The sequence below is a fragment of the Sinohyriopsis cumingii genome, chromosome 2, assembly GCF_028554795.1.
Source record: "Sinohyriopsis cumingii isolate HCF-2022 chromosome 2, ASM2855479v2, whole genome shotgun sequence".
In the NCBI taxonomy this organism is placed as follows: Eukaryota; Metazoa; Mollusca; class Bivalvia; order Unionida; family Unionidae; genus Sinohyriopsis; species Sinohyriopsis cumingii.
In genome coordinates, this window is record NC_142962.1 from 97,630,032 (window position 1) to 97,645,072 (window position 15,041).

The 15,041-nt window shown below is 35.1% G+C and overlaps 1 protein-coding gene across 2 annotated transcripts in view; it reads left to right on the top strand.

The window, feature by feature from the left end:
- LOC149805443 (protein MEMO1-like) overlaps nt 1-15,041 on the top strand; it is a 41,043-nt gene that overhangs the window by 15,556 nt on the left and 10,446 nt on the right. For both annotated transcript variants that reach the window (XM_089950028.1, XM_089950029.1), the window contains 4 exons: nt 3,266-3,377; nt 6,176-6,318; nt 10,019-10,095; nt 13,022-13,126. In XM_089950028.1, coding sequence (XP_089806154.1) covers nt 3,266-3,377; nt 6,176-6,318; nt 10,019-10,095; nt 13,022-13,126 — 437 coding nt within the window. The remainder of the gene's footprint in view (nt 1-3,265; nt 3,378-6,175; nt 6,319-10,018; nt 10,096-13,021; nt 13,127-15,041) is intronic.

Consider the following 15,041-nt stretch of genomic DNA (forward strand, 5'->3'; position numbering starts at 1 on the left):
CATATAATGTGGTACTGATCATCAATGTTGATGGAGCCTGTGTCATGGTATAATTTTTCACTAATTGTGTTCATTACTCACTATTTTTTATACTTCTCACTAATTATGAGTCTGGAGGGTTGGCAGCTCTGCTTCTGCCTTCAGAAATGCCTGAAATTGTTTGGCTTTTTTATATCTTGAAGCAATTATATTTTATTTGTATTGCATTGATCATTAGAAAAACAGAGCCATGAAGCAAACAAAAAAACACCTTCAATTCTATCAGTACAGTAATAATTAATTCTTTCATTTCCATTTGCTAACTAATCGCTTTCTTAAATATTAAGCTTTTTTTATTTGTTTCTTTAAAAAACCATACTTCATCTTCAACTGACTTTGGCATTCCTTGGCTCACATTGCATGTCAACCAGTTGAGATGTTGTGAAAACATGTCCATTTGCTTGTGTCGGAATTTTAATCCATTAGGGAAAAGAAAAAAGAAAACAGTTAAGCATCATCCAATTAGACTTTAATTTATGGAAAACTGTCAATGTGGGCTACCAAATGTGTGAGATGTTCTTGAAAATTTGGCTTCTTCATGTCAGACAAACAGGAAACATGCCGCAGTGGCTTGTGTCATTTGTTGCTTATAATTACCTATTGGTCATACATGTGCTATAAAAAGTAAATCAAGGAACACGCTACACAGCACTTCTTATTTAGGCAGTAAGACATCAATTCAAGTACATAAATATCATGGTAGACATCTTACATTGTAGGATTATCTGAGTGGCCGAGTGGTCTAAAGCGCTCTCCGTCACGGATCACTGCCATCTCACCGCTGTCTGCGTAGGTTCGAGTCTCGGGCTCGGCCAATGTGGATATGTGAGAAAGCTTGCCGGTAGCTTCTCGTGGGTCGGTGGTTCTTTCCGGGGGTTTCCCAGGTTCTTCCTCCACCATTAATACTGGCCGCCATGTATAGCCTGTCTTGTGCTGAAAAATGGCGTTAAACCCTAAAACAACAACAACAAAAAGCTAACAAAGGCCAAAAGTACCACATACCAAGCACTAAATGCAAACCTATACAACATAAAATATGAAGGACAAAGGAATTTATGGGATTTATAGTGTACATTTCATTGGCATTCGAGTGGACAATAGTTTTATTTTACTCTTTGTGGAATTGTTGTAATATTATAATAACAGCAGCCATTTCTATGCATGATTTTATTTGGCATTTTAAAAAGTTCATTTGCTAAGCAAAGGCGTACGAGTTAGTGAAAATAAAATGTGAAGACAAAAGCATGCCGACAGCTGTGCGCAATGAATAACAACCCAACAAATATGCACAAGAAAAAGCATGCATGTATACAAAGATAAGGTTGAGAAGACTATAAAAAAAAGGTTAACTGAGAAGACAATTCAAAAAGGTTAACTGAGAAGACAATATGCGCAAGTAAATTGTACAGTCTTCTTCACAATTTAACTGTGTGGATCAACTAACTTTTTCTTATAGTACATTAATTCTAAGCACTGACAACTTGTCAGTCTTCTCAACCATTTAAGTTAATTGATCCACACAGTTAAATTGTAAATAAGAAATTTGAGAGATTTCATTCGGGCAACAGATAATCAGAGGCATCTCAATCAAAGTATGTTCGTCTTAATTGCCTTCTCCAGGCTTTGGTCACATCGTATTTAACAGTACCATTAGAAGATTACTTGCGAGGAATAGCTTATAACATTAACATCTAACATTTCTACTTATGATTTATACATAAATCAGGCTAGTTTTGCACAATATTCTCCTTTTTTTCTTCAATATTATAATAAGTCAGTAATAGGTTAGTTAACCTTTCACAACAAGTATGTATAGGGTACCCGTTGTGTATAGAGTAATAGACATTCTAAGTAAATAAACCAACATTTTTAAGCAAATTTGTGTTTCATTTATTTAATGCATTATATTGTAAGAACATTTGTTCACACATTCTTAGGTGTACTTATGTCTGCACGTTTATGTCCTGTGTGCTATGTTGGTGCGCATTTGTCTTGTGTGCTTTTGTCGGGTCACCCTAAAACATGCATGTGCATTAAAGACTTTTATATCTCCAAATATAAACAAAATGCACGATAGCACCATGTTCTGCACATGCCCCCCCCCCCCCCTGCTCAATGTGCCATTGCACCTTTGCCACTCAGTCATACACAGATTTTGTATTATCAAATTTTGGCATCTCTGTATCAAAGCAAAGGCATTTTTTCCCTGGGCCAGTTAGTGATGTCACAACACATGGCTCAGCCTTCTGCCAGTTACAGTAGTGAACAATTCTACATAAAAGTAAATACAGTAGTTTTCTACACTAGATTCGTTGAAGCCTTCACCTGTCCACCTAATTGGTAAAGTCACCAAATATGATAGTCGCAGGTAATGTTACGCCATTAAAATGTAGTGGGGGGGGGAGTAAACTAATTTTAGTTATGCTAAGAATGCCTGAACTTCCATTTAAACAGAGATGTTAATCCCTACTGGCTGTAGAGTATGTAATTGGTATATCCAAAAAAAGTTCTCTTAGATGAGTTACAATAGTAATGGAAGCAGTCGGGGACAGGGGGTGACTAGAACACCCCAGCAGATGGGAGGGAATGCCTCCACATCCAATAAGTCATCTTCCCTAATTTTAATTATGTAATACTTACCTGCTACTTGAAAGATTCCCTCCTCCAATCGTGCTCTAATGTCCTGTTCTCCAGGTCTGAGTCAAAACAGGATGGTATTCTGAATGTTGGCCATGACTAAGGAGTCAGACTGGGATCATGTTCTTTTAAATTTTGGTCCTCCAATACTGACTGGAGGACGGAAATTAGCTTGGACTGGAGACTTGAGTACTGAAAAAGTAAATTAGTGCAGTAGTAGCAGGTTAGTATTACATCATTTTAGAATATGTATATCCACCTGACCTCCCAGCCACTGTCCACAAAAAAACTACATTTAATGCTTTACCAACGTCGGTTAAGTATCTGTGTATAGCTCATGATCATGTAGATTCTTCTATGCATTATATATCCAAGCCTACACAGTAGGTCCTTTCTAACCACTGCAGTTAGAAATAGCCATAAATATGTTTGTATTCATTGGTGATTTTTAAGTGCACTGTTCTGGTTTTGCATCGAATATGAAAAGTCTTTTTCCACATGTGTGGATAGAACATCATTGTTACTCATTATAATTCGTCATCTAGCTTGATTCATCTTATCAGACAAACATGATTTTGTCCTGTTTCAGTTAATGAAGAACTCTTTGCAACTGGGCAGTTTGAGACCATGCATGTAGACACAGATGAAGATGAACACAGTATTGAGATGCACTTACCATACATAGCAAAAGTGATGGAAAGGTAATTTGTTTGAATGTGTAAGTGATCAATATTCTGTCTTTGTAAGAACTGTTGAAAATATGGAAAGAAGAAAATAGTTGGATGTATATTGAGATGTAGAGACATGGGAATTTCAATAAAAGACTGAATTGTTTATGTCAAAACATCTTCCAAGTAATTCCTGACATTTATTATGTAACCTCAATATTGGAATTGTCATAATTTGGTGACATTGTAAAATTTTATTGTTTTATAAACTCATTAACTAGAAAAGAGTACAAGATTTTGATAATAAAATACAATAAATTTGATCACATAGTGACAGTGACATAAATTAACTTTAAAAATATTATAGTGTGCTTTTGTTTATCATTTGAAGTTAGTTTTACAGTGAATGTCATCATGCATCATTATTCATTTTTGTTCTACTCATCATAGACCAGAAGAGCTTATGGAATGGTCTGTTGTCCATTGTCCATCATCTGTCTGTTGTCCCTTGTCCATTGATTGGTTAGAACTAGTTTATTATAACTACTCATCTTAAATTACTTGAAGGATTGCCAGGAAACTTGACACACATTTTTACATGGTCTAGTTGGTCCTAAATGAAAATGGTGCGGCTTGGACATCCAATATGGCTACCGTGTCAGCCAGCTTGAAAATCTTGTTATCATTACTACTTCTGAATGGATGGTCATATTATCATGGTGTTTTCACTGAAAGTCTTCTCATGATGTCTATTTGGTCCTAAATGAAAATGGTGCTTATGTCACTTCGAGATATTGCCACCACAGTGATCATCTTGAAAATCTTGTTATTGCTACTTCACCTTAATGAAAAATGGGGCCCCGAGTGGCCGAGTGGTCTAAAGCGCTCTTCGTTACGGATCACTGCCATCTCACCTCTGTCTGCGGCGGTTCGAGTCAAAGATTCAGCCAGTGTGGGGATGTGAGAAAGCTTGCCAGTAGCTTCTCGTGGGTCGGTGGTTCTTTCCGGGGTTTTCCGGGTTCTTCCTCCACCATTAATACTGGCCGCCATGTATAGCCTATCGTGCTGAAAAATGGCGTTAAACCCCACAACAACAACAATTAATGAAAAATAATGGGATTTTTTAAAGGAAAAAATTAATATGGTGTATAGCTGGTCCCAATGAAAATGGTGTTATTTTTGCATCGGAAAATCTTGTTATCACTATTCCTTGAATGGATGGTGGTTTTACTGAATGGCTTCTTCTGAATTAAATTGGTGCTGCTAAAACCTCCTGTATGGCCACCACACTGGCCATCTTGAAGATCTTGATTATCACTAATCCAGAGTCAAGGACCATGTCAACATGTTGTTTTCACTGAATGACTTCTTATGATGTTTAGGTGGTCATAAGTGTAAATGGTGCTAATTTGACTTACAATATGTCCACTATAGTGGCCATCTTGAATATTTTGTTTTGGCTACTTCTATTTGGCTGGTCACATCATTATTGTGCTTTCACAAAATGACTTCTTATTCTGTTCATTTGGTCCTAAATTGAAATGGTGACAATCTGATATCCAATATGGCCACTTTGGCAGCCATCTTCAAAATCTTGTTATTGTTACTTTTCCAAAACAGAAATTTATATCAACATGTGGTTTCCAGCATAAGACTTTTTATGATGTCTTATTGGTCCTAAATATAATTGGTACTAATCCAATATGTCCACAACAGCTGCTAATTTGAAAATCTTGTTATTGCTAAAGAAATAAGTTTTCAACACTTTAGAAGTAAAAGGAAGTCAGTAGAGCAATATTTACTTACTTTTGATGAATGTTATATTGTGATTTATTAAGTAACATGACTAATGATGCATGATAATTTATAAATTGTAAAATGAGTGATTTTATAAACTTAAATTTGCAGCTTAGTTGTGAGAGTATTGGACTTGTATTCCAAGGGTCTCAGGTTCAATACTGGCCTTTGACAGTTTATATCCTTAAGAAGTTAATTACTCTGATGACCTATTTTCCAGATAGAATCATTGTCTCCTGATGAGTCAGAGTGTTTTAAATATGTGAGAATTAGAAGCAATTTTAAACAAATATTGGGTTTTAATGTGTTTTTAAGTTTAAGAGTTATAAAGGTTGTCCATGTTTGATGGCTTTATCACCCTCAGCGCTGAAATAAGAGATTAGAAATATATTTTGGGTTTTAAGATACATTTATTTTCAATAACCTAAGGGTTTGTTTTTAAAAATTGTTTGTATTACTTTATTATATGCCCACAGCTTTCAGAGGGGGCATCTTGATTTGATGTCAGGGTTGCATAAGAACCACAAAATGATAACTGACTAGTGTATATAGGTGACCTGATTACATTTTCAGGAAATTTCAAGAGTTGTTCAAATTTATTTAAACATTTTTTAACTTTTTGCTTTTGGCACTTTGGTATTTTTGGTGCAACTGTAGTTCAGACAAGGAGCAAATATCACTTGAAGTAGACAAATGAAATCTTTGCAGGCATATTTGTATTCTTATGTTCTGGTTAAATATTCATGCCATAACAAAAAAAATTCCCATATTTTTAAAAAGACATTTTTGGACTTGGACTTTTTAAACAAAAGCCTTATTTGCGTGATTAAATAAATAAGTCTTGAAATAGACCAATTTGGCATGCATGTTTTTATGTAAATCGGGATGGTCCAAGTAGATTTTCATGCAGTTATTGCATTATTTAAAATGTTTCTAAACCTTATTGTTTATGGCATTGGACATTTTTGGTCTGTAATGGAGCCATATGTTTGATTTGTGAAAATTGAAAATAATTTATTTCACATCTTTTCCAGCCGTAAGGGCCAGTTTACTGTGATACCTGTGCTGGTGGGTTCTCTTTCAGCAGAGAAAGAACAGATTTATGGAAGAATTTTTAGCAAATACCTATCCAGTCCAGAAAATTTCTTTGTGGTATCTTCAGATTTCTGCCACTGGGGTATGTACTGAGTATTACATTGAAGTAGGAATTATCCTAACTTGCGGATTTGACAGAATAATTTGTTCAAAGTCATTGATGAATACTGTGGAAAGTTGGTATTATTAAATCATGTAAGTGCAAATTATTTGACACATCAGGCATTTAAGAGCTTTACTAAACAGGTCAATGTTTATGGCTGGACAAATTCACTTGCACCTTTGTTTAGCATTTATAGGTGAAACATGCTTGTGTTGCATAAATATCCACATTTTGTTCAGCTATCAAATCTTTATTTTTACATGAAAGTCTGTCACTTTCATCCTGTAGTCATTGTCAAGGTCATTCTTTTTCTTGCATTTAAGTGATATTGTGAATGCTTATTATTTAGTTTTGGCAGATGGGGAATAAATATTTATATTTTCATTTATCAGTTATATTTTAATCCTTACATGTATGTACCAGATTCACAGACTTTCTAGTCCTAACATAGCCACAGGCAGTGAGCAAGTAGACCCTTCCTAAATATGCTGACCATGGAAGCTGCATGGCTCATTTCTAGTCTAATCAAGCTTGGTGTTTGTCAGAAGTTGGCTTGTCAAAGATTGGTTTGTTGCATGTCACCAATTTCACGGTGACTAGGTGATAATTGTTGATGACATAAGTAGTAAGATTTCTGTTAAGGATTGTTTTTAAATAAAGGGCACTCATCTCTTATGATGAGACATATAGATTTCTCTAAAGGTACTGTTGTTGTAGTAAAACATAATCACCCATGAGTAGTGTTGATCAGCTATTAAAAAAATTTCAGTTTCTCAAATGGTCATGGACAACAAGCTTTATGAGATACAGAACCAGCCTTTGTGTGGTGGCATATTCCATACTGTATTTAAAATAATGAGTTTTCCAATTGTCAGAAATAATGCATAGTAAAAATTAATATTATTTTCAGGAGAAGCCTGTGTATGGGTAATCTGTATGCATTAGTAGACCTGAACATAACACCATTTTTATTGTATCACTATCACTGCATAGGTACTACTGAATGTAAACAGGCAGATCCCACCAGGCTGGATTATTAGAGTGGGCACCTACAAGGGAATTTTTATGAAAAACAAGGCAAACATCATATCATTTTCATCATTTTAAAGGTTTCCTCTTGGATAGATCATTCATAAGATATAAGCATGAATCGCCAATCTTACCACAGAAGTATAACAGTATTCTCTTTGTCAAGATATAACTCAATTTTGATTGATTTAATTATTGGCAAATAGTTTTTAATATACAAAATAAGATAAAAAGAGAACAAATTAAAGTTATTTATTTGTAAAATAAATACAAGTTTCATAAATACATCACATTTTATTTTACATAATTTTTTTAACCTTGGTGGTGATATTATGTTGTCATATTTTTGGGCAATCTCAAGTCTCCCAATGCCAAGTTCAGTTTTACGGTCAGCTTGGGCAAGCTAGACTTGTATAAAAATTTGCACAGTCCTATTGTTACTTGTGTCAAGATCCTGTGACATGCATTGTAGTCCTGTATGCTGCTTCACCTTCATGACCCACTATATTCTAGAGTCTGGGTGTTAACTCTGCACATTTTTAGCCATGTGAGCTTAAGGTATGGCCCTGCATCCATCATAATGTGTCATCCATCTGTCAGCAGTTGATTGTTTGTTACCCTTCTTATTAGTTCCAGTCTAAAATGGACTATGGATTTATATCTTAAAATCATTGGTTGAGCTTGTTACCTCTTTGGAAGCCATGTTTGAGCCAGTTTTTAACAAACTTGGAATATATGCTTATATTATGAAGTTCTTGGATGGATTCTACAATGAGTGAGATGCATGCATATTTTTGAAATATTCTTGCATCTGGCTGAGCTTGTTATCACTCTGCAAACCACATGTTGGATTTTATTATGAAAACAGACTGAAATCTGGACATGTCATCAAAATCTTGGGTAGGTTTAGTAATGAGTGAGATCCATATATAATAATGATGTAATCTTACATATGATTGTCTTAGTTTGTTACCACTCTTGAAGCCATATTTGTGATCTGAATTTGTTCAGACTTGGGATATATCCTTGTATCTTGAAATTCAAGGACAATTTTGATAAGGAAAAGATCCATGCATGTTAATGAGATGAACTTGCATCTGATTGAGATTATTACCACTCTGATGGCACGATTCTGATCCAGTCTGGATGGAATATGGACTTGTATATTCCGAATCTTGGATGTGTTCAGTAATGAGTTTGACTCATCCATATTATCAAGGTGATCTTGCAGCTGATTAACTGAGCTTATTACCATTCTGGAAGTCATATCATCTTTGATCTAACTTTGACCAAACTTGAAATATTTTCATCTGTGATCAAGATCTTGCATGACTTTTATAATGCATGTGATTCATGGAGATGAATCAGGTGATAACCACTCTGTATAATGTATTTCTTATCCAATTTTGATCAAACATGGTTAATAGGTTTAATTCATTAAGGCTTTAGATGAGTACAATTAGATGCAAGATCTGTGGGTATGAATGAGCTGATTTTGCATCTGATTGGTTGAGCTTATCACCAATTTAGAAACTATTTCTGATCATATTTTTATCAGATTTGATAAATAGGCTTATATCTTCAAAGTATATTATATGTTGTAATGTTTTAGTAAGATTTTTGCATATTAATCAGGTGATCTTGCATCATCAAGATCTTGTATGACTTTGATTGTGAGCAAGAGGCTATGAATAAAATCTGTAAAATTAGATGGTATAATGTTAAAGTGATAGTTAACATAATTGGGTTTTTAGAGTATAGTTATGCTACACAATTCTGCTTAGTGAAATGGTCAGCTACTATGTAATTCTGGTGAATGATATCAAGTCCACTTGATTCTCTTGTTTAGTATTTAAATCGTAAAGTTTGATAAATGTTACAGTGTAGAATTATGTTTTAGCATTGTGATGGGATCTGTACACCATAAATCATTGCTTCCAAGAGTTTTTTTGCCTTTGTGGATCTGTATGACTTATTTTATTTTATTCAGATAAGAATATGATTCTTTGCAGAGACATGTTTCACCAACTTGTTTTTATGTGATGTATTTCAGGAGACATGTCAGTCGCATTTATAATTATGCCTTGCATTTGCAAAGGTATATTGACTTTAATTTAGTTAAATCTCATGTAGACACTTGAATGAAATCAGTACTCTTAATATAAGCTAAATTATCACTAAGGTTTTTTTTTATTTTTTATAGCTTCTTGTCAGTCAACACTTTTTTAGCCTACTTTAGTTAAAGTGTGAGACGGAGCAGTCACCTTTCCAATGGTAGCATCAGCATTTACATTTTTGTTAAGATTTTTATTTAAGTTTTTGCTTGCTTGTATTTTTATAATGCCTTAATGAATTTTGTTGATATTTGACAATGACTGTTCTCTGACTAATTTGCTTATCCCTTTGATCTTCAATTAAGGTCAAAATGTTTACATTAATCCTTTTGAGTGCGGGCTCAATTTGCATGTAATAGTCTTCTTGTGTCTATATTTAGATTGGTACCTAAATGTTCCAAACATGTACATATAAATGTATTGCTTTTGATTTTCTTTTCCATTTACTATCGTTTATGGATACTGAAAACTTTACAAGCAATTGCTTTGACTAATTTGAAGTATTAAATACAGTTCCATGACCTCCCTATTTTCAGGTCAGCGTTTTCATTATACATTTTATGACAAGACTTTTGGTGAGATTTGGCAGTCCATAGAAGCTCTGGATAAAATGGTAAGCAAGATGAATGTACCACTATTCATAGTATGGTGCTTCCTTAATAATACGCTGTTCATGGAAATTATAAAATATCCTGTATTATAGCTAGTTAACTTATATTGAGGTATGTTAGAAGTATAATGAGGTAAAATTGTACAACATGCATCAAAACAGGATGTATAACATTTACATTGATTCTTATCGCTGAAGAACTGAAGTCAAGTGAAAAGAAGATGTTGCAGTGAAAGAACCTAATTCACATATAAACTTCCTAACAAGTCAATTTTACTAGAAGTCAAACTTCTCCCTTTTAGGGTTCCAAACCCTCCTTTAAGCTGAGGTGTATTTTGCAAGTCAGATCCGTCTGAAGGGATGAATTGCACTTTGGAAAAATAAACAAGCCTAGATAAATAGATATGAAAAAAATTACAGAACCGATGTACAATACAATTATATTATTGCGTAGAACATGTCACAAATAATATTACAACCTACAATTTGTCGAAATTAAATCCATTAAAATCCATATTGCCTGGCATTTTTTATCCATTTATATGATAAATCCATGAAATCAGTTATTGCACACATGCTGGCATATAATAATATTTCAGAATGATCAGAATTCACAATATCCAATAATATATTAATTTCACACATCTTACCATAAACAATGAAAACTGAGTCCACTTTTTTTAATTCACAGTATCCTATAAATGTCACTATCTAATGCCATCTGGTACAAAGTCCAAGAATTCATACACATTGTCTGAATAAAGTTCTGAAGACTGCTCCAGTGGCCTAGTGGTTAGAGCATCCACCCCAGATGCGGGAGGTTGTGGGTTTGATCCCTGGTCAAGTCATACCAAAAACTTACAAAAATGGTACTTACAACTGCCTCGCTTGGCGCTTAGCATTAAGAGGTTAGTGTTAGGACTGGTTGGCCTGGTGTCAAGGCAATGTGGCTGGGGTGCTAGACATCACTATAAACTCAGACCAGCCAACTCTTATGATTTTGCCGTAAGTCTTACGAAAATCACCCTTAAAATATGGACTTACGGCATAAAAGCAAAAACTATGGAAAAATGAACATTGCCAAAAAACCTGTTTAATTTATTCATCCGTGTTTCATATTGGAATAGTTAAATTGGTCAGGTAACCAGACTACTTTTACAGCAGCACCTCAGATGCTTTAAACTGCACCTAGTTGTTCATGCGAAATATACACATTTCCGAATGGGAATAGCAGCATAAAAATGTAAAAATACATGAATTCATAGTATTTTTGTATACTGCAAACATCTAGAGTTTCCAGCATTACTTATAGATTATCGATTTTTGGGGGTTTGTCATGTTTATAAGACAAACCCTGTTCTGCATGAATGAAATTTTCATTAAAGGAGGTCAATTTATAAGCTAGTATGTTATGCTAAGTTACTGGGATCCATACCCATCTCCTTCTGTATGAAGGTTACTGGGATCCATACCCATATCTTCACTCTTTGAAGTTTACTGGGATCCATACCCATATCCTCACTTTGTGAAGGTTAGTGGGATCCATACCCATATCCTCACTTTGTGAAGGTTACTGGGATCCATACCCATATCCTCACTATATGAAGGTTACTGGGATCCATACCCATATCCTCACTTTATGAAGGTTACTGGGATCCGTACCCATAGCCTCACTTTGTGAAGGCTAGTGGGATCTATACCCATATCATCACTGTATGAAGGTTACTGGGATCCATACCCATATCCTCACTTTATGAAGGTTGCTGCGATCCATACCACTATCCTCACTCTTTAAAGATTACTGGAATTCATACCTATATCCTTACTTTGTAAAGGTTGCTCGGATCCATACCTATATCCTCACCATATGAAGGTTACCGGAATCGTATATCATTATTGTATGTTGGTTACTTTGATCCATACCCATATCCTCACTTTATGAAGGTTACTGGGATCCATGCACATATCGTCATTGTTTGAAGTTTGCTGGAATCCATACCCATATCCTCACTGTGTGAAGGTTACTGGGATCCATACCCATATCCTCACTGTGTGAAGGTTACTGGAATCCATACCCATATCCTCACTGTATGAAGGTTACTGGGATCAATACCCATGTCATCAGTGTATGAAGGTCAGTGTTTGTATTAAAGGGCTCTAATTGATCGGAAACACAGATTCAAATATTTTTTTCTGTGAGGCAGAAAGAATAAACTAATCTAGAGCTACCTTGAATGGAATAAGTCATAGAAAAGAACATATTCATTAATATTTTACTATTTCATTCTCACATCTTAACCAGCACTATGCGTATCATAATATGAACTATGGCACACCGTATATATTATGTACTTTGGGAAAATGTAGATGGAATGGTCTTGTGTAGACACTACAGATTTGGAAAATTGCTCAAATTCACGTTCGTTTCAAGCATTTTACTCTTTGACTACAAAAAGAATAGATACAAAATTCTCAGAATAATTTTTTGTCAGTCACCATTATACCCAAAGTGTAGCAGAACAAATTGCATATTTTGCATAGAGAATGTTCTTTTAAAACACTTTCTCCTAAAAAAGATGTATTTTAATGCATACTTTTACCAGAAATGAAGACTTTTTATTAGCTTTTGACTGAATTTTGTATAATTATATTAATTTATGTTCGGAGAATGAATCTTAATTCTAATCTAAAATCTATATCATTTCTATATCAAAAGAAAGGTTACGTATGTTTGATGCACCTTTTTTATCTTCAAATTTGAAATGCTGTGCATTTTTAGACTTTCAAGACTTGCATGTTTCTTGGATATGCATGTAAAGTATTTTGGTACAAAATTTGTTGAAATAACATATTTCAGGAAACGTCTCATGTAGAATGCATGTTCTTTTGATTCATATTGCTTGACTGTATGATACTTTCTATTTAAAAGGGTATGGAGAAAATAGAAAATATGGATCCAGTGGGTTTCTCTGATTACCTTCGACAGTATCAGAATACCATATGTGGTAGATTTCCAATTGGAGTTATGTTAAATGTAAGTACACTGTAGCATATATGTTTCAGAATGACAAAAGGAGAAGAAAAAAACTATGTGGTATGAAAACATTGATGATCGTGACTTATGCTATAACTTTTATATCAATATGTTTGTCCATTCAGGACATTTGGGCCTTTCACTAATGGTCAGAAAAACACCCCAAGTTATGTTTCAGAAGCAACAATTGCATGCAGAGTTGAGTTTCATTGTAAATACATTCCCTAATTACATTACATTTTGGATTTTAGTGTTTGTTACTTCCAAATCCAGCTGGTGGGAGAGAAAAAAAACATTTGAATATGTATGTATATATCTATGTAAGAATTTATGTATTTATGTATGTATGTATGTATGTATGTGTGTATGTATGTATGTATGCATGCATGCATGTTTGCATGTGTGTATGCATGCAGAGTCATACCCTGTATTCTGTCCATGCTTGACAATGTTCTTGTTGGACGTTAGGTCGTATTATCTGACTTGTACAACTGGCTGGACTGAATGAGCCAAAATTCGACTTGCACAGACAGATATATGGATGGCTGTAACACACAACAATCACAGCATTTATGAATGTGTACTAGATGACTGCATGGGTCATGATTTTCTTATCTCAGACTTGCAAACTGGCCATCCATCCACATAGTCCAACAGCTGTGATATCTTATGCCAAACATACTGCACATCAAAATTGATCTGTTGGACCAAAAAAAATTATGCATTTCCATATGGAATGTTCTAGCCATGGACCATAAGTGTACAAGATGTGGATAATCCCCAGCTAAATGAAGTCCAATCCAAAAATGGAGTCGATAGAATTCAGCTTTTTGGCAGCTATTGAAGAAATGTATTGCATCCTGTCTGCATCTAAATGTCTGCCTCCATCAACTGTCATCCCTGCCTACAAGGTCAAAGACTGTTGATGATGATGTTGATGACTAAGACATTGCCTGAGTCAGCAAATGTTTCAGAAATCACTGGATGTTTCTCGGAAGAAAAATATGCAACCCTGGTAATGCAAAAGCCTTTTTTTTCATGTATCATTTGCCAGCTTGCTTGTCATCTCACTGGTTTAAGTTCAGCTCTGATGCATTCTTTTCAGAAATATCCAATGTTTACAAGCATGTTTCTGCATTTGGTATCATTACACCACTTTATTTTAAAGTGGATTGATAAGTCTGCAGTGCCACCTCCAGGCAAGTGATGAAAGTTAAATTAGCTTTCTTATTACTTAGCATCCTTGGTGATTTTTCACCTTGCTGAGAAGGCCAAAAGTGATGACACCTGGGATTCAGTGAGCCATATTGCCACGGTTATTTATAGGGCTTCTCACCACACCACGGCTAATGCCATGATGGCCTTTTGCAACTTGGAAATGCACTCTTTGTATGTTGCTGCAGCCTTGTGTACCCAATTGTTCACCTTTCCCCTTGTTTTGGGGGGGTCAGATTGAGGTCAGAAAGCAGGCAGCAGAAGAGTTACTGCTATATTTGTCAGTACAGGCTCCCTTATCTGGATGTCTTACTCCGGAGTCATTCCAATGAAGGGACAGTCATCAGCAGCAATACAGTAGAGGCAGTTCCCATAGACAATAGAATAGCCATAACCAGGTGAATTATTGGAGATCATGCACCCCCTACTTCTTGCCATCAAGCAGGGAGTTCAGATAGAAAACAACATTTCTCCTCTTCCAAACCTCCCACCACCTGTCAAAGACTTACATTTTCCCCTGCCCACTGGCGACCCATTCATGGGCACCAGACTCCTTTTTCATCAGGATTGAATCGATGTCTTGCCGCAAAATGATTGCATGATCCAAGTCATGTCGGAGGGCCTTCTCCACTTTCCATGTCCCTCTTTTTGATGGAAACCCCAACTAATCCCATGAAGGTTGACATACTACAGAGATAAA